The sequence below is a fragment of the Stigmatopora argus genome, chromosome 6 (genome assembly GCF_051989625.1).
Source record: "Stigmatopora argus isolate UIUO_Sarg chromosome 6, RoL_Sarg_1.0, whole genome shotgun sequence".
Taxonomy (NCBI): domain Eukaryota; kingdom Metazoa; phylum Chordata; class Actinopteri; order Syngnathiformes; family Syngnathidae; genus Stigmatopora; species Stigmatopora argus.
The window spans coordinates 10,899,957-10,923,048 of NC_135392.1; the positions used below are offsets into that span (position 1 = coordinate 10,899,957).

General features: G+C 39.6%; 2 protein-coding genes and 1 long non-coding RNA gene across 6 annotated transcripts; 2 read left to right on the forward strand and 1 right to left on the reverse strand.

The window, feature by feature from the left end:
• Positions 1 to 14: 14 nt before the first annotated feature.
• On the reverse strand, positions 15 to 19,924 carry stx18 (syntaxin 18). Of its 3 annotated transcripts, none has more exons than XR_013300652.1 (18): positions 19,698 to 19,924; positions 11,957 to 12,024; positions 10,249 to 10,364; positions 10,082 to 10,156; positions 9,932 to 9,998; positions 9,767 to 9,858; positions 9,472 to 9,563; positions 9,224 to 9,282; positions 9,048 to 9,117; positions 8,886 to 8,966; positions 8,677 to 8,811; positions 7,859 to 8,061; positions 1,718 to 3,294; positions 1,427 to 1,527; positions 753 to 837; positions 315 to 670; positions 215 to 250; positions 15 to 94 (listed from the first exon to the last, which is right to left on the reverse strand). XR_013300652.1 is itself a non-coding variant. In XM_077603291.1 (11 exons), the coding sequence occupies exons 1-11, from the start codon at positions 19,848 to 19,850 to the stop codon at positions 8,716 to 8,718; spliced, it is 972 nt and encodes a 323-aa protein (XP_077459417.1). In that variant the 5' UTR covers positions 19,851 to 19,920; the 3' UTR covers positions 8,113 to 8,715. The 3 variants fall into 3 exon arrangements, 1 of the variants encoding a protein (XP_077459417.1); XR_013300651.1 differs by having other exon boundaries at positions 10,082 to 10,159; positions 19,698 to 19,921; XM_077603291.1 differs by lacking the exons at positions 15 to 94; positions 215 to 250; positions 315 to 670; ... (2 more) ...; positions 1,718 to 3,294; positions 7,859 to 8,061 and having other exon boundaries at positions 8,113 to 8,811; positions 10,082 to 10,159; positions 19,698 to 19,920.
• On the forward strand, positions 3,151 to 7,393 carry LOC144075860 (neuronal vesicle trafficking-associated protein 1-like). The gene is made up of 5 exons (XM_077603292.1): positions 3,151 to 3,420; positions 3,675 to 3,820; positions 4,557 to 4,673; positions 5,676 to 5,786; positions 6,205 to 7,393. Exons 2-5 carry the CDS (start codon positions 3,692 to 3,694, stop codon positions 6,406 to 6,408), a joined length of 561 nt encoding a protein of 186 aa, XP_077459418.1. The 5' UTR covers positions 3,151 to 3,420; positions 3,675 to 3,691; the 3' UTR covers positions 6,409 to 7,393.
• Positions 19,885 to 23,032, forward strand: LOC144075862 (uncharacterized). 2 transcript variants are annotated; one of them, XR_013300653.1, is made up of 3 exons: positions 19,885 to 20,514; positions 20,822 to 20,951; positions 21,433 to 23,032. It is a non-coding gene; the product is annotated as an uncharacterized LOC144075862 (long non-coding RNA). The 2 variants fall into 2 exon arrangements; XR_013300654.1 differs by having other exon boundaries at positions 19,894 to 20,508.
• Positions 23,033 to 23,092: the final 60 nt, after the last annotated feature.

The window sequence follows — 23,092 nt, forward strand, 5'->3', positions numbered from 1 at the left end:
GAATATGACATGTATAATTTCAACAACTTTTATTTTTCCACAAAAATTGGGGCTTTCGAAGGCACCTTTGCATAAGTCATCCATCAGTGGAAATCTGGAAGAAAAATTCAAAGTCAAACACATACACCAAGTCCAATATTTATAAAATCGACTGGGTACAAATTAGGTCAGTAGTTTTTTTTTGTCAAGAATTTTCTATCAAAAAGATATTTACCAGGAGTGCTATGTCTGTCAGCAGCCTTTCATCCAACTGCAAAAGAAGGCAAGCAAAATTTAAGCCACAGGAGGGGAAAAAATGGAAATATTAGACATACCCCTTTGATGACTGAAATCAGTGGCTTGGTTTGCTTTTTCTTTTTGTCCAAGGCAGAAACTCAAAAATAAGAGTTAATATAACAGGGGACTCCAGTCCTCAGGGGCCTCTCTATCCAGTCTAATTCCCCATGTCTTCCAACACACCAAAATCAAAGGATTGTGATCAAGCCCCTGGACAGCTTGCTGATCATTTGATTCAGATGTGGTGGGAGATATGGAAAACATACTGGACAAGGGGCCCTCGAGGACTGGCGTTGGAGACCCCTGCTCTATAACGACAAGTACCAGTGAGGGGATGTTGGTATCCAAGATTGCACCAATCACCGTGTCTTGATTTGGTCAACTTGGGTGGACTCTGAAGAAAAGCAAGAGACAAATTTGGTAGGTTTAGTACACACAAGAAATAAAATAAATAACCTGAAACACTTGGGTCTTACCTCATCCACAACTCCTGCCTTGATTTCTTTGGTCTTCGTCGATTTTGACAGCTTTCACCTCATCCATCTCGATGGCTTTAAACATCTACAAAACACCAGTGTGATCATGAAATTGCTTATTTAACCCTTTTGATGCACAAATGACCCATGTTCTTTCATACTGGGTGAGTTTTTCAGTCAATCATTGCAAAACCATTCATTTAAAAAATATTATCCCCAAAAGTCATCATTGCTTCCATTTTTCTCTTCTTGCACTGAGGGAAAAAAAAGAAGTTATTTTGCCACGTTTAAACCCAAGTCAAAAATGACCCCTGTGCTATTGTTGAATGAATCACTTGGGTTTTGTCCAAACCACATTTAAAAGTAAAAATGAAAAGGTGCAAGCCCTGAGGTCTTCCTAAGAAAGTGAAGGGAAAAAAAGCCCAGGGTAATGGTAGATTCTACAAGTGTACTTTTTATCCCTTACACCTCCCCTGATAGCATTTGTGTGAGTGCGAGTTATCCACACAGGTTAATGTTATCAAAAATATACACCAGACCAGTTAGTGTGTTTTCATTTTTTTTAAAAATTGAATGCATCATAATAAAAAGAACAAGCTAATTGAGCAAAGCCTTGAATACCGAACACTGACTTTTAATTATTACACGGATAGAGAAAATAGAAAATGACTCACTTAGCTGACTAACAGGTCGTTATGGCGTCGACAAGCTGCTCCTTTTCGGCCGTTTTAGCCACATTCTTGATGTTTCCCAGAAATCTGTGCTCGCTGAGGAACTGAAACACACAATGGAATGATTTCTTTTTAAACATAACGAGTAAGCGGTAACGCAATGTAGCCAATTTGTTAGCAAACATTTTCCTGTCTCTTTCCTGTGTGGCTACATCACGCGAACGACGGATGTTCTCGTCAAAAAGCACGCTTCAAATGAGAACCGGGGCTTCGAAATCCCAAATGACAACGTACCGAATACGCAGCATCGTCCCGTGAGAGCTTTATCAGGCCTTTCTTCGGTAAACCGTCACTTCTGAGCTGCTCTGAAGTGCACAGCCGTACTAGTTCCTGGCTCATCCGCCATGTTGAAAAATGGCGGCCATTTGAACTCTGCCCCGGTCATGCATATTAAAAAAGTCCGTCTTGAAAATGGCGTTAACAAGAGATCTGCAACCATATTACCTATTACAACCTATTTCTTCTCCTCCTTCTGCCATTGTGGGTTGACAAAACCTATTAAATCAACACAATATATTTGCTTGTGCAGCTCGCTACATAGTTTGTTAGCTCTGGCTAGTCCACTCTATTAATAGCCAATCATAGTTTGTGAAAGCGATGACGTAGACTTCTGACCCTGGCAACAAATAATGGCTGAAATGCGGTTGGTTAAATATGAAAACTCACATCTGGAAGCAGTGCAACCAGGGGAAAGGCAATGAAAGGAATCTGACAGATAATTTGGAATTATTTAATAAGTATTCATGGCCAAAATATGATTAACATCAGTCTGTGATTCTGATATTATTTCCACCAGACTTCTCTTATAAACGCCACTGAATTCTGGCAAAAGTATCAAGCAACTGTCTCCCTCTAGCGTTCGTCTCACATAATTCATATTTGCAGAAGTTCAATTGCTTACTCGCTAAAATTGATTGGACGTCCATTGCTGTCCATGGCAGCCAAAAGTTAGTGTATGTTAGGTCACAAGAGCAAGAGATTTATAAAACAAAATAAATAAATAAGAATACATATAGGTTAAAAATTGGTGGTTAGTCTTGTTTTTTACTATTTGTTTTTTTGACGTTTTAATTTGTAATTTTATGTATATTCATAATTATTTATATTTTGCTTAGTCATAGCCTTTTCTTTTATCTTATTTTTTAAAATGCTTTTTATTAATTTATTACTATTTAATAATTTTTTCTCTCCCAAAATTGATAATTTTTATTTCAAACGATTAACAAATTTAATTTATGTAATGTTTTATCAATAAATTAACACCTTAAATATTTATAATTATTTATATTTTTGCTTACTCGTGGCCTTTAAAAAAAACTTAAATATTATAAATAATATCCATTCTTCCCCAAAAATGCTTTCAATTAATTTAGTCATTTATTTATACTATCAAAAAACTACAAAATATTGTCTGGTAAATTACAAGTTTGAGAACGTTGTCCCACATGAATGTAATAAAACTATCTAAGATTAAAAAAAAAACATAACTCGTGGATGAAATCCACTCATATTTGATCCGGTGAAATCAAGAAAATGGAATCGACTTTTGCCTCTGTGTGTGTATGTGCGTGTGTGTGTGTGCAGATCCCTTTTGCGGGGTCCCCAAGCACCCCCCACTGGCAAGCGAGATGGAGCGACGTGCTTGGAGGCTGGGATGAGGACGTTACATCACTTGCAGTGCAGCATGCCGCATGTAGAGGGACTGAGGCAGCCTGGTCATATTGTGCAGCAGCAGCGGCAACAGCATCAGCAGCATCAGCACCAGCAACAGCATCATCTCTCCTCTCCTCTCCTCTCGTCCATCGCAGCGGCTGCGTCACACACACACACATCGAGGCGCTCGTCTACATGACTCAATCAACAACACACGGCACCGTTTAACAAGGGAACCATTACCGTCCACATTTTTTTTTACGACAATACACACGGCGGACGAGGTGAGTGTTCTGATTTTTCTTCTATTTTGCCGCTCAAGCACCTCACATCACGCGATGGAGGTGATTTTTTTTTCATTTCACGGTCCACCAAAAGGAGAGCCCTCACGGTGGTTCCAAGCGAGGCTATTTCAGAAGAAAATAGCCCATTTGAAATGGTTTATATCAGCACAATGGCAGATGATGTTAAACATGAATAATCAAGGCCGCTTGCTTGAATCCCCCTCCCCCTCTTCTTCTTCTTCACGCTCCTCTAGGTTGGTGTGCGGACAAAATGGTTAAATTGGGGAATAATTTCAGCGAGAAAAACAATGGAAAGGGGGGCTCTGAAGATGGATTTGACACCATCCCCCTCATCACGCCTCTCGATGCCAGCCAGCTTCATTTCCCTCCACCGGACAAGGTAAAAATATGTGAGATCCTGGCTCTCTTTAAGGTTTGGGGAAACAAAAGCTAGGGGTGTGCATTGGTGAAGATACACGTATTAAGGCAATTGTCAAAAAGGAAGTGTTAAAACGGTTTAAACTTCAAACACGACAAAATAAAAAATAAACTCCCCTTGACCATATTGGGGCTACAAACAGTCTATTTTTATTCATTTTAATTTCATTAATTTTGTGAAGGTATCATTGCATTTATTCATTATTATAAATGTAAAATTAATTATTAATAATTTTAAAAAAAATTATAATTGAGACCTGGCGATATTTTGCAGGCCACTTTTATATACAAAATGTAAGTATTCTGGCTAAAATCATCCAAAGAGCGATGTCTTAGCTTTATCTTTAGAATTCCCCAAAATAAACACCCTAAAGCAGGAATGGCAAAACACGTGGCTCTCAACCCGCATGCGGCTCCCGGCCAAAATGAAATAGGCTCTTTGCCTCATTGCATGTTTCTCTTATTTTGATTCCCTCTTTAAACACACCGAAATTCACCAAGGCCCATTAAAAACAAAGAATTAATTCTATTTAAAAAATAATTTAGCAGATTGGATTTGTTCTCTTTGACTCTCCCAGTTCAAAATGGATTGAATCTCTATCCGCAAATGGTAGGGAATGAGTTAAACAGATTTGTACCATGCAGATACAAGCCAAGTTGACCCAGTCCTCCATCTATGTTACCAATGTGTGGTCCAGGTGGTGGTGAAGACAAAGTCCGACTATGACGGAGAGAGCAAGAGGGGCAAAATTAGATCCCCCAAAATCGCAGAGTTCTCCATAAGCATCATCGATGGCGTCTCCGAGCGACTCAAGGTAACACTCCTGGTGTGCAAGTTTGGATATTTGTAAACTCAGGTACAGATTGAACAAACAAGTCCACCTAAAGCTTTCCTAAACCAATGATATATATGGGCACCCTGAATTGGTGGCCAGCCAATCACAAGGCTTTTTACTATCATGTTTCCTTATTTTACTAATTACCACAACGATGCACATAACTGTGCTGGCGGTGAATGAGTTAAGGATAAAACCAGTGTACTTTTTTAAAAAATGTTTCTCACGCAATCCCCTTTATTCTAATAGCTATGACCCGCATAAGTGAGAATCCATTCTATTCAGCAACGATGATTCCCTGAGGCCTTTCATCAGACGCCGATTAGCAGCCTCTCTCACACCTCTTTAGAACAATTTGAACACGCGTAAACGTCCCAGACTATTCCTTGCGGGCTAGCTTGTCATTTTCAGGTGTGATCAAAAATATCTTTGATGTGCAGCAGGGAATTGTTGCCTCACAGATCTTTGGGAAAGTCCTGTTGCTTTACTGATGTGTTTGTCTGCAGCCTTGATGCACAGTAAGTATCCCCCCAAATGTGACATCATATTGGCCAATAATTTGGAACTTCTTTTTTTTAAATAACCTCTGATTGTCACAAAACAGAAACATTTCTAGTTACCATTTCATTCTATTCTCTTTTCAGGTTTAGTGATGCTGTTCACTTGCAAAGAAGTCATTTTATGTCTTGAAATATGACCAAAATTTTGAAAACAATTCTCTTTTAGATGTGAATGGATAAAACGTATGTTTAAAAACTAAATTGTACAATTTCATTAAGATAGCTTTAACAACAACCATATTTACTCATTTTGTCTTCATATAAACACCAGACCGGGCTATACAGTAATTAAAACTACAGTGATGATTCTAAATGGGGGACGCTGGAAATGCTAGATATTCACTTTGAAAGGAGCATTATACGGATATTAATGCTGCTAATTGTTTTCTAATCAACTTGGTGATTGACTACTGTCTTTCAGGTGACCTTGCTGGTGATTTGCGCCCTGGCCTTTTTAGTGTGCGTGGTGTTCCTGGTGGTCTACAAGGTCTACCAATATGAGCAGCCGTGCCCTGACACCTTTGTCTACACGGTAAACACGTGACTTTTTTTCAAGATTTATTTTCAAACTTGTTTCCTCTTAGGTTTGAAGGCCGTAAATGAAACCAGTAGTCTCCTTAGAAACTAATATTAGTAAAAGATGATCATGTAAAATTTGTAAACAGCATTTCTTGAGGTACCAGGAGGGAATGTTTTAATAGAAATAAAATATGATTCATCAATTACTATTATACATTATTTTTACTGGTCTAAAAACATGGTTATTAGCAAACCCTATCTTCAAAAAAAGTTTTTTTTTTAATTTGGCAAATGTGCAGTTAATGTTTGCACTTTGTGATGATTAAAGTTTGAAATCTGAGCTTTCCAAGTAGTGTGATAGATGGCACTATGATTAAGTTGACTCAAACGTCAGCACATCTTTTGACATTTTTTCTCTCCCCGTGGAGCAGCAAGGTCGCTGCATGCCAGCCGGGCTGTATGGCGGAAACTTCCCCCATCAGGGCCCGGGTGGCCGCGGGCGCCTCTTCACCCTCATCAACCACTACAACATCGCCAAGCAGACCATCACTCGTTCCGTGTCGCCGTGGATGACCATCATGTCCGAGGAGAAGGTCACCCAGCAGGAGACGGAGACGGCCCAGAAGCTGGCTTGAGCCGGCCCAGAATAGAGGACCAATAACACGCTCGCGCCATTCAAGCAAACCTGCTTCCAGGTCAGCCCGATGGTTCAAAATGTTCACCTGATCAGCCAACGGCTTTGTTTGAATGGCGCACGCTGTTATTTATTGGTACACGGCGGATTGGCATGGCCACCCGCACACATTCTTGATGTTAACTTTGTATATAAACACAAGCTAGAACTCAATTTAGTGAAATGACTGTGAACTATCATGTTTGTGACACATTTAGGTGAACATGCACGCACGACAATTAGAACCGTACTTTGCTTTTCGTCACTCTGGTTCCGTTAGAACCCGTTTTTATGGTCATCGGGGAGCGTGGGCAGCGTGAAAGACTCTCAGGTGCAAAACATCCTTCCCAACAATTTCGGATGGAATGGTACAAAACACCAGCTCTGAATTCAGAGTGGCGTTTTGAACAAAAATCTTTGAAATTGTTGCGAGCGGAGGCTTGGCACCGGTTGGTTGCGTCGGCAAATTAAATCATGTATACACAACTTTTTGATTGTGCAGTTTGAGCCCGGCTGCTTACCGCATAATATTGCCGTCAGGTTTTTCTGTGTTTATGTATTGATTGTATTTAGAAAAGAATGCCATCATTTTTGTGAACCGTGTGCTTTTTGCAGGCAACGAGATCTAAAGGACACAATTTTAGCATCAATTCTATGCTGCTACACTGAATGTTGTTGCTTTGATAGTAATGACGCTGTATTGTGCAACATCTTGAATTTATTAATGTCATCGGATGGTGACTGGAAGCCATCTATTTACTGCCTGTTTTAGTTGAACAATCTGAAAGTAGTTGCTTGCTGCGGCTTTTTTTCCTTGTAATGTGTCTTTTCAATAGTCACAAATGCCTCATTTTCATACAGTGTAATACGTACCATTTAAGTGCATTTGCTACATTCAATGTTTAAATGAAGAATTAAAATAAAGTGCCCACGTTTCCCACCAACAATGTCTGGCTCTTCATGACAGAGACAAAAATGCGGACCGCCCGCCCCAGGAAAACTTAAGACTAAATTGAAAAATCCTTATATTGTAAATGTAGAAAAAAATGGCCTATTTTATACCAGACTACAAACAGGTTTATTTTGATGGTGAAATTGGAAACTCTCAATTTTAAAGTCAGATTCCAGTGGGAATTTCTGATCCTGCTAGCACACATCTGCAGCTTCACGTTACCCTTTCATTGATGTCCCACATAATTGACAGGTGCCCGTAAGTGACCAATCCCCTAAAGCTGCAAGTTTAAATGTTCCACTCTCGGGGGCTCTAAAGGACAAAAATGGTCTCCTAGTTGACCACCGTTAAAATCCCATTTTTTTATAAACTGAGAAATACTTAGAACAGTATTTGACAGCAACATAAATATTAAGCAAAACAAGTTGAAGTCTGTCTAACAAGTTAAATGTTGACTCACCATTAAGAGCCCAAATGCCAAGTGTGATGGATACCCAGAAGAACCTTGATGCTTTCTTCGGGGAGTCGCAAAGGAACATCTTCCCAAGTCTTATTCCACATGGAATCACGCATGTCCCATCTTCACAAGGCCTCAGAAACGTAACGTTAATCGTATGACAAGTCGTCTTTTAGAAGTTTCATAAACTCTTCGTCATAGACAGCCTGTAAACAGCTTATCATTAGTAAATACCCTTCATATACCAATGAGATTGATTGAATGAGACATTTCATGTTCTGCTTTATATCTCATCTCAAAACATGATATAAGCTGTACAGTATTTGCATATTTCAACTGCATTCATTATTGTCAAAGTACATCCTGCAGTGAAGAAAGATGGTAGAGCACGTGCATATAATATATCAATATCAGCTGTCTACAATAATCAAGTTCTCTTTGTGAAGGCAAAACAATTCTCAGTCTGACAGTAAAGTTTGATTTGTGGATACATAATTGTTAGAACACAAGACAGCAAAGCCCGTGCGGTTCATGTCCATGGTGACCTTGCAAGTGTACTAAGGTTATTGACCAATGGGACATACACTTGTTTCCCTTTGATAAATCACTTGCTTCTCAAGACTATCACGCTATAAAAAAAGAGGACCTAGTGCTTTTTTAAAGTGTATCACAATCCATAGAAGCTGCCTTCAACTGTGGGTGAAGCAGATATAAATAATTATGGTAAAGAGTTGGCTACAAGAGTCTGTTGTCGTTAAAGTCCACCATGATAAATCAACATACTCAATCGGTCTTGTCTTCATTTCATCATGTGACCGAACCTGTCATTATGCCGTGGCCCGGAGCGCCGGCCGGGACTGTTAGCTGTCATACCAATCCAGGAAGAGCAGTGAGAAGGAGCACATCACTAGGAAGAAGAGGATCCACACACGGAAGCCGGCATTGTTTTTGATGGCCTTGGGACACACAAAAAAAGTGACTTTTTCACAGCACAGGAACATGAAATGCAAGCAGTTTTGATGAAGCCTACCTCGCGTATATCCTCGTTACCTTCCTTAACATTCTCCGTCGCGCCAACGACTAACTGGTGAATGTTGTCAATATCAGTCTCCTGCAATAACAAGTCAGGAAAAACATGTTTCTCCAAAATCTCAAATGTTGACAAAAAAAAGGGCAGCCGTCGCTCGCTTACTTGTTGAAGGACTTTTTCGGAGAAGATTTCCTGCAGTCTGGAAATTTCCACCACCTTGCCCTCAATTTGCCTGGCAGAAGGAAGACATCCAGATTCATAAACCTTAATTTCTGGTGCATTGATGGCCATTTTGATCATTCTTAAACAGTAGCAACAGTTGATCTAGAGTGACTCACCTGACTTCATCCACCAAGTTGCTCATTTCACTGACCAGCCTTTGATTTTCCTGCTCAAACTTCACACACACGACATAAAAACCACTTTAATAATCATTGGAGAAAAAAAAAGAGTAAAGAAAATGCCATCTTTGTCACATACTGAGCTCCTAATAAACTATGACTCACATTCTACTAAAAAGATAACTGATCAATGTTAGAACCAAAGGTAATGCAGTGGGACACAAAAGAGGTTCGGGACCACAAACCATTTGAATCTCCTCAGGAGAGAGCTCGTCTTCCACTTTGCTGTCCTCCCACAGGTTGACACTTTGGTCTAACACCTCGGTTGCACTCTTGTCTAAATAAAACAAAGATTTGACACAGTTCCAAATGTTTTTCTTTTCATTCTTATGGACAAATAAGATTCAGGAAAAAAAATGAAGTTTTCTGATTCATGTTTAAGCAATTCTAAAAACATGGGGCTCATGAGTCACTGAGCAGAAGTCTAATTGAGGTTTTAATAGAACAATTACATGAAATAAACAGAATTTGCTGACATACCCAAGCTCTCCTCCTGATTTGTCTTTTCCTCCTTGCGTTCTTCACCCACCACTTTCTCCACACGAGCGAGCTGTTCGGATCCCAGTCGTGACCTGAAATCAAGAGCCTTGGGTGTTTAACAGCAGGAAATGAAGAGGCCTAACAACAAATGAAACAAATACTCACAATCTTTTTTTGTCCACCATTCTCTTGACTCTTATGGCCCTCTGCTCGGAGTACAGCTTACATACTCCTTTTAATACAAACAAAGATTTAATAGGCATACTTTTATTTCAAGAAGCTGGAAGCTTCCTACATTGAGATTCATCCACTCACCTTTCAAGTACATTTCAATGAGATCCAAGACTGCGCCCCTGTGTTCTTTAGTTTGGGGTGACATCACCTGCTTCCCTGCTAGAAATCAAACAAATACAAGGCAATGTAAAAAAAAAAAAAACAACCAGGTTGTTGCCAAATCTTTGTTAACTGCTGATGTTCCATACCTTCAGTGCGTAGCTGTTTGATGGCTTCAGAGCATGTCCTCATGAAAATTTGGGCATCCTGGTCAATCTGATCCCGTTCGTTATCCGTCATGCGGGTGAGGTCTGATGAGATGAGGCTGGAAAATACATGATGACAATTGCCAATAAGACACATGGTAAAAACTAAAAGGACACTCAGATGAAGCTGAATTTAGTTACAATGATTCTTTGTATTCTGAAAATATCTGATGAAAAAAACTACAGTGGTACCTCGTGATACGAGCTTAATCCGTTCCGGGACTGAGCTCGTATGACAAGATTCTCGTAACTCGAGCGGAAGTTTCCCATTGAAATGAATGGGAAACAAATTAATTCGTTCCAACTCTCTGAAAAAAAACACCAAAAACAGGATATTGGATTGAAAAAAATGTTTTATTTCTTATAATTCGCCATATATTGACAAAGTAATAAATAACGAGTGGTTTGATAGTAATAATGTGTTTAATAGGAGTAAAATTAGACACGTTTCGCGGAGGGTAGAGACAGCGGCATACGCGGGGGGGGGGGGCTGTTCGGGGGGGCTTTATCCACGGCAACAATGCACTCGTAAACGAACAAACTAATTTAAATTAACTTGGATAACTATATACAGACACTCAACGTTTAATGTAACTTCAAACAAAACTAAATTCTAAATTTGTTGTAATCTTTTTTACCTTACGTAGTTCTACGGGTTGACACCACCTGGCCGCTCCGCCGAAGTCTTCAAAACGAACGCATCAAGAGTTGTTTGTTTTTGTCTACCCTTCAAAATATTTCGATAATGTCGCATACAAATGTCATCACAATAGGATAACGCATGACCACTTGCCAACGAGAAATAGTCTTTAAAGAACGATCGCGGGAGCATCTTTCCTTAGAAAGAATAACAGGAAATACAATAGTTGAGCTTACCCACATATTGATTGTGGGTAATGAAGTTTTATTCTGAGAAAGGTTGCCATTGCCTATGGGTGTTGTGTGCACGAGTATACTTCATTACCCAGAAAGCCCTCTTTTTGCCCGCGCGTTGTGCGTTTCCTGGTCGTATGAGAAACTCGTCTGAATTAATCGTTCCGTGCTCGTAGATATTGTTATACACGAAAGATATGCAAAAAAGACCTGGCTTGGTCGCATCACGAAATTTTGATCGCATGACGGGCGAATTATTCGATCGAAATTTCCCTCGTAAGACGAGAATTTTGTATGACGAGCGGTCGTATGACGAGGTACCACTGTAAAAGAAATAGCTCGTCACGTTTTGATCAAAGCTCAAGAACTTAAGTAAAAAAAAACCTATTCCTATCAAAGTTTTGGGAGTGAAAAGGAAGCAGAAAATCACATCGCAACAGCAGTTAAGCGAATGAGACCCACACACATCCAAATTGATTTTTGACGGGTTTTCCCAGGCCTTTTGAAAATTAGGCTTCACCGAACTAAAACCATCTTGATGTGGACTTGGAGTGTTGTGGCGGAGACTGCCAGAGAGGAAGTCCCGCAGTTTTCCCGGGACGTTAATCCTCCTCTGCTTGGTTGCACTTCAATTATGGCAGACAACTAGACTGGAGCCTGCCTGCCTGCCACGTAAGACCACACTACTTGTTGGGGCTCACCAGAAGCAGAAATGCATTTGACACATACATCAAGTCAATGTTTGTCACATTGGTCGTAGTGGGAAGCTGAGGCTTACCTTCCCGCGCTCACATAATCCTTCCTGTGTTGCAGCAAGAAGTCTTTGAGCTTGCTGATGTTAATGATCTAGGAAAATACAGTGAGAGAAAACATCACTCAGTGTCATTAGAAACTTGTCAAAGCATCGAATTGACCTAGGAGCAATTTTCTCGCGACTAAACTGTCCAATCTTGACCTTATTGAAGCTGACGGGCGACCAAAGCCCGTCAGAGGCTGTGAATGCACAATATTTATCTTTGACAATTCATCAGCGTGTGGAACATTTAAAAACTTGCCATTTCGCCATCCAACTGCCTTTCTAAATCATTAAAAAAAGGCAAGCTACTGCACACAGAGCGGCTGCAAATAAGCGCTAAATTCACGACGTGTTTCTATTTATCGCCGAGTGTATATGTGCACAGTGAAACCAAAGGCAACATGATTGAATTCAATATTTGCCCCTGTAATTCTGTTAAATATTAAAAAAGAACCAATTGCTTCCCTGTCCACAGACTCGTGCTGGCAGAGCCGAGCCTCACACAGCAGGCTCTGTTGGACGCCGCATAAGACAGGACTCGGACAAGCCGAGGATTGAAAAACGACACAATGGCTTTGACTGTGACGGGATTTGGCCAGCGTGGGAGATTATTATGATAGCATAATGTCTTCGGCCTTCAACCTTTTCCACTCTAACAACTCCAATTATCTAATTGCCTTGGCTGTAAGCAGTAATCTGGCACCAGCTGTCTAATAATATCCCTAAACATCCATTCTCGCATCACGCGGGCCTGAAGTGAGGTTTTATTTAAGCTGACTCTGGAAATGTGGAAGGGGGGGGGGGGTTCCTCAGAATTTACAGGGGCTAAGCAATTTGTTGGAAACATAGATGTGCTTTTCTTAGTTGCGTCACGTACGGCGCGGCTTTAACGCAGGCTAGCCGACCCTTGTAATAATAAAATTATTTGAGGTCAGGAGTTAATTGTTGTTCGCAGCAGTTACGCTTGGGAGGCCAATTAAAGGGCGAGCTCAACTGCTTCAAAGATGTTTGAAACATGAGTCGTATTGTGTGCCTTCTACGCCCGTGAGAACGGCAGACGTGTGACGCCGCCAAAACTGCTGTTTACTATTTAGGACGGCGCTGCAGTCTCAATCAATTTAAGTAGTCACTGAACCATTCGCTGCCGTTGATGGTGGTGAAATTTAAATTTGATTCAAGTAATGGATTGGCATGCTGTGGTCAGCACAAGACATCCAATGTTTTTCATCGAGAAAAGAGTAAAGACATTTTGTGGCACAAGGGCAAAGGTAGAGCACCCACTCCACCAAATAGTGCTGTACAATATGACAGAATCTATTGCTAAAACGAAATAAAGACTTTTATCGACATTTTACATGGTTGCCGTTATCGCCATGAATAGACCTGTTCCCGCAATGCATATTTTCAACAACAGATGGAAACCAAATTGTGCTGACTTGCTAAACTGATTGGATTCCATATGCCACAGCCGTACCACCAATGAAGATGCCAACCGTGAGTAATGCATGCAAAACAGTTGAAAATACCAACATATGTAATTCACAGAGACAACTCAATTTGGTTCCAAAATCAATATTCATGAATTCAATATGAATGATATTATGCTACCCTAATATACTGCAGTTTTAGAAGTCAAAACCAACAGTTACATTTGTAGATAATTAGATATCTGTTCACTTGAGCAAAATAAGTATGATGCTGTGCTATAACACTGCTTTTGCTTACACTGGCTAGTTTTAGGATGTAGCACTACTTGATATATTAAACGTTTATGGTAGGTCAGTCTGATGGCAGTTGAAAAATAAAGCGAGCGAGAGAAAAGCTTTTAAAACTCTCGTTTAATTTTCACCAAATAATAAAAGATCTCTTATATCTACCATACTGCTATCGTAATATAAAGAGACCCACATACGAGCAGTATTACACCTTTTGTCCAGCAGATAGTGCTAAATCCATAACCTAGAATGAAATGAAGATGCCAAGCAGAACAAGTGTGTGTGCGTGCGTGAGTTGATGGGTTACATCGGTGTGTGTCGAGAGTGCTGCTCTGGGGGTTGAGCTGTCTCCACTGTGTATACATTGGGGCTCGGATTCCCAGCTCAAGCTCAAGGGCTTGCAGGGGGTCAGAGGGATCAATTGCTCTTGTAACCTAAGACCATAAAGAGCAAGTAATTCCTCGACAATGAGGAAGGAGGCGTCCTTGTGCGGAGGGCCGCATGTCTACGGATGAACACGCAACAGTGTCTATTTGCCTTTCTGCATTAGTGTGTGCGCATGGATGCGAGGTCGCTTGAAAGTAAATGTGACGGAGACAGTCTGCCGGGCTGAGTCTAATCTCGACATCATCAAAGACCCCCCACTTTAGCTCCTCACATTCTGCTTGGGCCCGCAGCCCTGAAGGAGCCCAAACAAACCATCAGGAGGGATTATTATGAGCAAGACAAGAGAAAAGGGCTTAGTTAGCAGATTTTTCCAAATGGATTCAATGTCTCTTTTGTTTTCTCAAATCCAGGTGACTGACACAATTAGATGACGACTAACTCGATTCAGTTGAAATCCTCAAGGCTATTTTTACTGACGCCATGCTATGTTGGATTTAATTACGCGGGTCTGATATATACAGAAGGAGACCTTAGCAGTGAAGACATGCTGATTTTATTTCCAAGTTCATGTAAAGCTCCCACGGGGGTGAGGTCTTTCTTTTGTAAATAGCCAGCAGAATCAGTTTTTCACTGTTTCCGGGACACATTGAATCCCCTCCTTGAAGGGAATCTGGTTGTCATAGTGACTTCTGTAGTCATAGGCAAAACAATGCTGTTCCAGCAGGGAAGTAGAGTCTCAATGGGTAATGTTATCAACCTCTATAAAGATTAAAGAATAAGACACTTTTTTGCATGGATGTCTTTCATGAATGCAGAAAATGCATCTTGTTCTTACTGGACAATACAATGTGCCACACGATGTTCGACTAATCGGGGACTCTTGAAATCCTTAGCACATTGGCTGCCGTTGACCGTGATAGACGTCTAATCCCTTTTGAGTGGCCGCGGTCATTTACTGCTAGCCCCTGCCTGTCAAAAAGAATTGGATGTCTCTTGCCGTCAATGACAGAGAATGAGTTAAATATTGTGATTCACAAAATAAACTGATAGCTGGAGACTTTTCCTTAAAACTCAAACGAGCAATTTGACAATAATTACATATATCAAGAAGTTTCATCGTGTAGAACACCCTTTACTTTGCAGTGTAAAGGTCGCGCAAACAGCCGTTGCATGTCACTGAGGTACTTTTCTCATTATAAACAGAAAAAAACACTATTATATTTTAGCCAATGAAATGTGAGTATCCCAATTTACCCGACTTTCCTCTTTATGTCATTAATATTTATGCGTAATATAACTGACATCACAAAAAACACATTTTTGACGTGTTACGTGAGAAAGTTGCTAACTAATTTATGCGTTCAGATTCTAAAAGTGATCAGGTTTGTTTTTTTCTATCACCTCAAGTTTTTAACTATACGATCCTAGTTTCATTAAAAAAAGAATAGAAAAAAAATACTGCCTTAAAATATGTGCTTGACAAAAAGGAATGTCAAATATTGACATACAGTTGACAGTAACAGTTGACATATTGACAGACATGTTTATACAACGCTACTTTGTTTTTGTAAAGTATTTGGCTACTGCAATTATAGTTGGTAACAAGTAGTAAGAGAAAAAAACTTGACAAACTAGAACAAAAAAATTGTTATGCGAAATTGTGTAACCAGACTGCTAACTTAAAATTTAATCAACAGAAAAATAAAAAGATATATATTTTTTTAATTTCCCACAATGTTACTGCTGCTTGAATTCCATCCATTTTCTTTACTGCTTATTCCCGTCGAAATTTCACAATAATTAAGGACTGACATTGGTACACTATGTAGGCCAGGTAGTTGTTTAAAAAAAAATCTAAATACATAGCAAACATTAAAAGCTAAGCAAACTTTCAATGTGCTGACATCGCTACATTTGAAAGATGTTAGAGTGTTGAAAGAGCAAGTTTTGGAATGACGATACTAAAAGCACGGCGGGGAGCCAGGCACGATACTATCCACACAATTTAACAATTTTAAGGTGACCTCCACTATTTAAACTTGAGAAGGAAAGCATGCTGTGTAGAGGGACTAGGTGAACAGTGAAATGAAGATCACAGTGCCCTAAAGCGACCTCTCTGAGGGGAAAGATTCCCCTCACTAAACCCAAATGCGCTCTTCACTTTGGTCAACGCGGCCTAGTTTGGAGTGCCGTTTAGTTACCATTTACTTTCAAATGGGTCGTATTTTTGTATCAAAAGCACGGTGCGTATGTCAAATTCAATATGCTCTTTCTATTTTTGTGACGCTCCAAAGAGCGTTCTGCATGTCTAGAAGGGCACCCACATCTGTTGCACATTAGGTGCCGGCCGTCAACATTGTTGCCGGGGACCTAATTTAATATTTTCTCTGTTTTGATCTTCCACCTTTAATCACTGGCTCTTGGGAGGATCGGCTTTCCCCGAGAAATTGTTCGAGAGCAGAAAGCAAATGTTATTCCAGTATGTTTATGGAATCGTGCATGTGAAGAGAGGAGTCGCACACAAAGAGAAATGCTTGGCCATGTCAGACGTGGGAGAAAACCGCAATAGAACCAACCGTAAGCAGTCAGGACATTCCTAACTGGCAATTTAAATTTCTCCACTGAGATGGTTGGAGATGATATGTGCAATGCGAGTAAAACAGCAGTAGGGGGGGAAGAGAGCAGGAGACTTGCACCACAGGACAGAGTAGGGTTTCTTTGAATCAGCACCACTGCTTTTATTAAACCACCATTTCTAATACCTATGTAACATAACATAACAAAAACTTGGTTGTGCAGAACCGAGGTGAGTGGGCTCATGTTTGATGCTTGACATCAGGCACAACTTAAAGTCCAGACTCCCTGAGGGAAATGTAAAGTGCTTCTTCAAGGCGCCTTTGAAGAGGTTTGTTTTCACGGAGCTCATGTTAGGCTAAAGACCCCTTGCTCTATAAGCAGCCTTCATGAATTGGAAAAAAGTCTCTTATTTTTTGTTGTTGTTGGAAAATGCCAATCGTTTTTCTCCCAACCAATAGTATATGCCGCCACTTTATTGGCATGTGCAACAACAGTGTTTTTAAAATAGAAATCTATATACAAAAATAACGAGCAATTAACAAAACCAATAAAAAAAACAATCTTATTTTTACAAAAGCCCAAGGCAATGCATGCTGGGAATAATAGCATCACAACACTTTCCAATCTGTGCGTTGACTGATGGATGCCAAACAAGTGGGCACAACCTTCATATTGTCAAATCTATGGATAAATAAGAGTTTATAATTAGTTTTACATTTTTTACAAATTACAGATTTTTAAATTTGTGACATACCTGATTGTTGAATCTCAGTTCTAAACAAAGCGAACAGTAAACACAATTTTTGTGTATTTTTTCATCAAACAAAAATATTGTGGCATGTCGTTGTGATAGTTTTAAAAATATATACAAAAGGTAAATTGAAAAATACAAATTGGGTGAAAAAGTAACACTTACAATATGAAGGGAAAGAATGATGTGTCTTCTACTCCAGGGAAGTGGTCCCAAGTTTCCACCATTTACCACTACTTAGTTTTCCAAGTACCAACATAATTAGCAACATTAAAATTCAGTGACATAAATTTAAGCTAATTCCTTGAAAAAAAAAGCTACAGCATGAGGCTTTAGGCATGCCCTGTTCCATGTTACAATGTCACACTTCTACTGAGCACTGAATGAAATACACTGTGACTTGCTGGCAATGAAGTGTGTAATGAATTTGAATTACCTATTACAGATTGTAAGTAGCTTTAAATTACTTTCCAAGATATGTGCATGAAATGTTTGAACAAAATTAGGGTACCAAAACATTTGAATGTGACTCCTCTCATTCACATAAGCAATATTTTGTCCAGTAATGCTTAAAAAAACAAGAATACAGAACGGAATAAGAATGTTATATGACCGCTTGTGCTCCATCTTTATCGGTAAATGTCACACAAAAGCCCCCCAAAAAGTACAGCGTTTCAATTTAACATACACACATTTCTTCCTGGGCGGCACAGTGGTCGACTGACTATCACGTCAGTCTTACAGTTCTGAGATCGAGGGTTCAATGCCTGGTGGGTTCCCAACCTGTCTGTGTGATTTGCATTTTTTCCACGTGCCTGCGTGGGTTTCCTCTGGGTAATCCAGGTTCCTTCCACACCCCCCAAAAAAGTTTGACCCGAGGTAAGAGTGTGAGCTGGTGGTTGTTCGTCCCACTGTGCCGTGCGATTGGCTGGCAACTCATTCAGGGGCAGACAGCCCACAGTGACAGACTTCAGCACCCCCACCACCCTTGTGAGGATAAGCATTATGGAAAAAATTAATGAACACTTCTTTACTTTTTAAGGTTATTTTTTAAATGTAGGACTTGGGAATTGAAAGAAAGGGGGATTCTGAAAACTATAAAGTTCCATCATTGTATTACACTTAAGAAAATGTCAAACATGGGTCATAATATTATCACTGAGGCAGTTTTCCAGCTGGACAATGGGTGCAAACTGAATACTGAAATAGCACCGTGATAGCCAAGATTAACACCAGCCACAGAGGCATTTGGGCTGACCCCTTCAATATATTGTACATACAACACCAATTTTGACATTTTGATAATGCAAAGATACTATCTGAACCAGAACTGCAACCTGGAATAATTTCCTTTTGGCAAGAGCAGTTGAGTGCCCATGAAACAGGGATTTATCCTGATGGGAAAATACATGGTGATACATTATCTCTGTTTTTTTATCTTCTCTGTAAACATGCATAGATAACTAAAGAATCATAGTACACCAAGGGTGTGAGACTGCATTAGTTTATAAGTGCGAGGTGGACAAAATTATAAGATGAAAACTTCCTGTCGGTAAAATGAATAAAATTCATGATAAAATAGCATTATGAAACCAATATTACATTGCTTATACTACAGTGGACAATAAAAAAGTCCCTTCAGTCACGGGGTGAAGTTGTTATCTTTTGACTTAACTTTGAACCCAACACTGTATCTTGATTGATCCTTCCAGAATATTAAATTATGCCATAGTTTATGGTCGGCAATTTTGCAGCATTTGTATTTTAGGTCTGCAATCCTTGCAATTTATTCAATGTGATCTGTCATAATGAGACAAACAAATGAACAAGAACTAAATTTGAATAAATTCTTCTTTAGCAGGACATGAGACTGAGCTCAAGCATGCCATATTGCGGTATGAAAGAAATATGATTTGGCAGACAACAAAAAAGTGAGGCATAATCCTAAACCTAGTCTTGCATTATCAGCACTTCACATTAGTTTTATAATAATAATAAATACAATTATTAATTAAATGATTATAATATTATGCACAATACAATATAGGACATGTCATATAAAAATATAATGCATACAATAATAGTTTTGCACCCCACGATGTTACTGTAAACCTGGCCAGTCTGATGAGGGCATTTAACCATGAGATATATATGCAAAGAAAAAAACGTTTATAAATTGTGCTAATTAAAAGGTTATCGAGTGATTATTGATGCGCGTTTATTACAGATTTATATCGTAAGTTTGTATTGGCGTCACATGCTAAGCTCCAGTTAGCTGGATCAAAACACTTACCACTTCTTTTGCCTTGGGAGAGAAGCCACTTTTGGGTCGGCTGCGCTTGAATATCTCATCTTTGGTAGAATCGAACCCTATTCCTATCGCTTTGTTTCTCGTTTTGACTGTTTTAACACTGGCTTTGAAAAGTAGCGTTATATCGACAGCCATGTCTGCGGCGCTCCGCGTGCAGGAGATCCTGTCCTGTAAACAAATGGCCACGTCACCATAAATTGACGTCATCATCCAGCGACCACGGCGGTGTTGTCATTCGGAAGGAAATTGAAAGGCTTAAACCTCGAGGTCTTTCACAATTACCGCTTATTTTAGCGTGATCAGGACACAACATTTTACACTCTGGCGAGGTTTTAAAGATACGCTTAATGCAGACATCCAATTTCGGGTTTCTTTCATTTACAAAATCAGTGTGATAAACACTGTGAGGTCTTTAAGAACATTGTTTTGATCTCGAAACACTATCGGAAGGATTTTTTTTACTATATTCACTGTGATCGAATTGTAATTGAAAATTATATACAATTAAAAATGCCGTTTCAACTTGAGTCTATGTCAAGCAGGAAGCGTAGACCCAATTGGACAGACCAGGAATGTTATCTTCTCGCTCAACTGGTTCACGAAAGAAAAGAAGTCATCAGGGGGAAATGCACGACTGGTTTATATGATAAACGACAGGCTTGGGACGAGATCACCCATACCATCAATTCAGCCTTTCCACAGATGCAGCGAACAATATCTGACTGCAGTAAAAAGTGGGAGAATCTGCTGGCAAAGTCAAGGGAGGAGATCAAACGACAGAAAATGCAAACAGGTACAGGTACGTTCAAATGACTTGGATTCCTAAGAATGTGACAGAACCTGCTGAGCATCCGTGAAAGCGTGATCTAAATATGTTTACTGCCTCCAAACAGCAACTCTTTCCCTCCAATTGTTGTATTAATGAATCAATCAATCATAACACAGTATTAAAAACACCAAAGTCTGTTTATTACAGAACGTAATTGTTAATGATGACAAAATAGTCAGAGTTACTAGATCAGACTAGTACACACTATTAAGAAAAGGAAATCAATGTCCTCTTAATTTTGGAAAATATACAAAGCATTGCCTTGTACTTTTTCCAGATGACGACCTGTCCCTGGATCAGTTCAGTGCTTTGACCCAGATTGTGATTTCTGTGATGAACCCTTCAGTACTGCAACAGGATGAAGATGACTCCCAGCCCTTTGATTTGGTGGAAAGTCAGCAAAACAGGTTTATATATATATATTTTTTTATCAGGCTATTTAGTTATACTATATACACAATGGTATATTGACTTTAAAAGTTTCAAATATTTTTTTCTCCATTGAAATTAATTGAAACGTCATTAATCACTTCAAACCGCCCTGAAGTTTGATAAAATAAGATTATTCTTATTTGAATATAAGAAATAAACACTTACACACAATGTAGTTTGTTTGCTGTGTGTGAAAGTGGGCATGACATCATAGTGCCAGACCCGTTTTCCAACTACCAGTTTTTTTTAATGTAATCCCCATGTTATTGTTTTGTTTGTTGTTGAACTGCATCTGCAACCGTCATTCGCATTTTTGTAACTCTTCGTCTTGACTGGTTTAACATGAAAAACTGCAATGTTTGTGCAATAAGTCAACCTACCATTCAGTAATCATTTATTTAAAGGGATCTTAGTGCCTATTAAGGATATCAATGTTTGCTTCCCGTTTCTTTTCAGTGTCAGTAAAGATGGAAGCATGTTCTCAACTGGTGAACCGTTTAAACCTAAACATGAGCAGGCAGATCTTGTGCTGCCTGCCTACGCTGGAGATCCATCTTCGACAACACCACTGGGACAAAAAATGAGCCCTTTTTCTAACTTTCCGAAACCACTCGCAGTACAATTCAGTCCTCATTATCCTTCTGCATCAGGGGAACAGTCAAATACCCACTCCTTCCCTTTCACAAATGCAGCACAATGCACAATGTCACAAGAAAGAATGGATTTGGAAATGTCCGTGCTCAGAAGACAGGAGACAGTCCTCAAGCTTCAAGAAGAGTATTACACACTAAAAATTGAGTGGATGAAGAAGCAAATGGCACAATCTACTTGACAGGACTGAAGTTTTTCCTTCTGTTGCATATGCTTGTGGCTAGATTTTAATTTATCTTTTCCCCCCCTGGTAGGACACTAAACAGCGTACTTGTGTAGTCAGGAATTCATATTGGAAGTGTGTGAAAACAATGAACAGTCGATGTTTGCGGGTTTTTCCAGACTATGCCATGATGTGATACAGGGAATTGGAGCTGCATACCACAGCTATGTATTCCTAATTCCAATTAGTCAGTCATTCTAAAGCAGTGGTTCTTAACCTGGTTGGGGCTACCGAACCCTACTAGTTTAATATGCGCATTTGACGAATCCTACTATAGTGTAAAATAAAATATGATTTTTTTTTCAAATTCAAGATATATAAATTCCTTGCAGCACTGATTGGCCAAGCAATGTCACGTGATCATCTGCAGCCAGGGATGGTCAAGCGGGGCATGTTATCATGTATAGACATGATGAGTCGATGTGTATTGACCTCCACGGCAGAGGCTCCACCGAACCCCGGATACCGACTCACCGAACCCCTGGGGTTCGATCGAACCCAGGTTAAGAACCACTGTTCTAAAGTCATGATTGTCGTGATTACGTTAGAGCGCGTGTCAAACCGATTCCGCCGAGGGCCGCAGTGGGTCCTGGTCTTTGTTCCAACCGATCCAGTGCCGACATTTTAACCAATCGGGTGTCTTCTAAAATAAGTAGCACCTGACTTTCTGATTACACTTGCAAAAGGTATCCTCTTGTTGAGTTGGAATAAAAAGCTGCACCCACTGCGGCCCTTTGAGGACCGGTTTGACACCCCTGCCGGTTAGTGTAGTCTGAACATGTTTGCAATCTGTAACATTTGAAAAATATGACTTGCAAAATACTCTAGAGCTGAATTACTGTGGTTAGGTTTTACGGTAGGTTACTTTTTTTTTTATTAAGTCTACTCACAAAGTTAGTTATGAAATGATATTTTACTACATTTACCTATTTTGAAAAGAGAAGGCCATTAGTGTGACAGTGAGTTTCATGCAATTTCATAGCATAGAATGATTTGCAGTATGCTACCCGTATGAAAATTATTCATGCCAGGGTAAATACATGAAATTATGTCCCGTCTAGACAAAAATGTTGTCATTGTGCATAATATTTCTCATAAAGCCGTGTATTTGTAAGTGACTGAGCCTCACACTGAAATGGAAGCATAGAGGCCAACATTTTAAAATAAAAGTCTCTTATTTGCCGTGTGGTTTGCTCATTTCCTTTGTTTGTGTTGAGGCATGCACGTGTACTATGAGGGCTG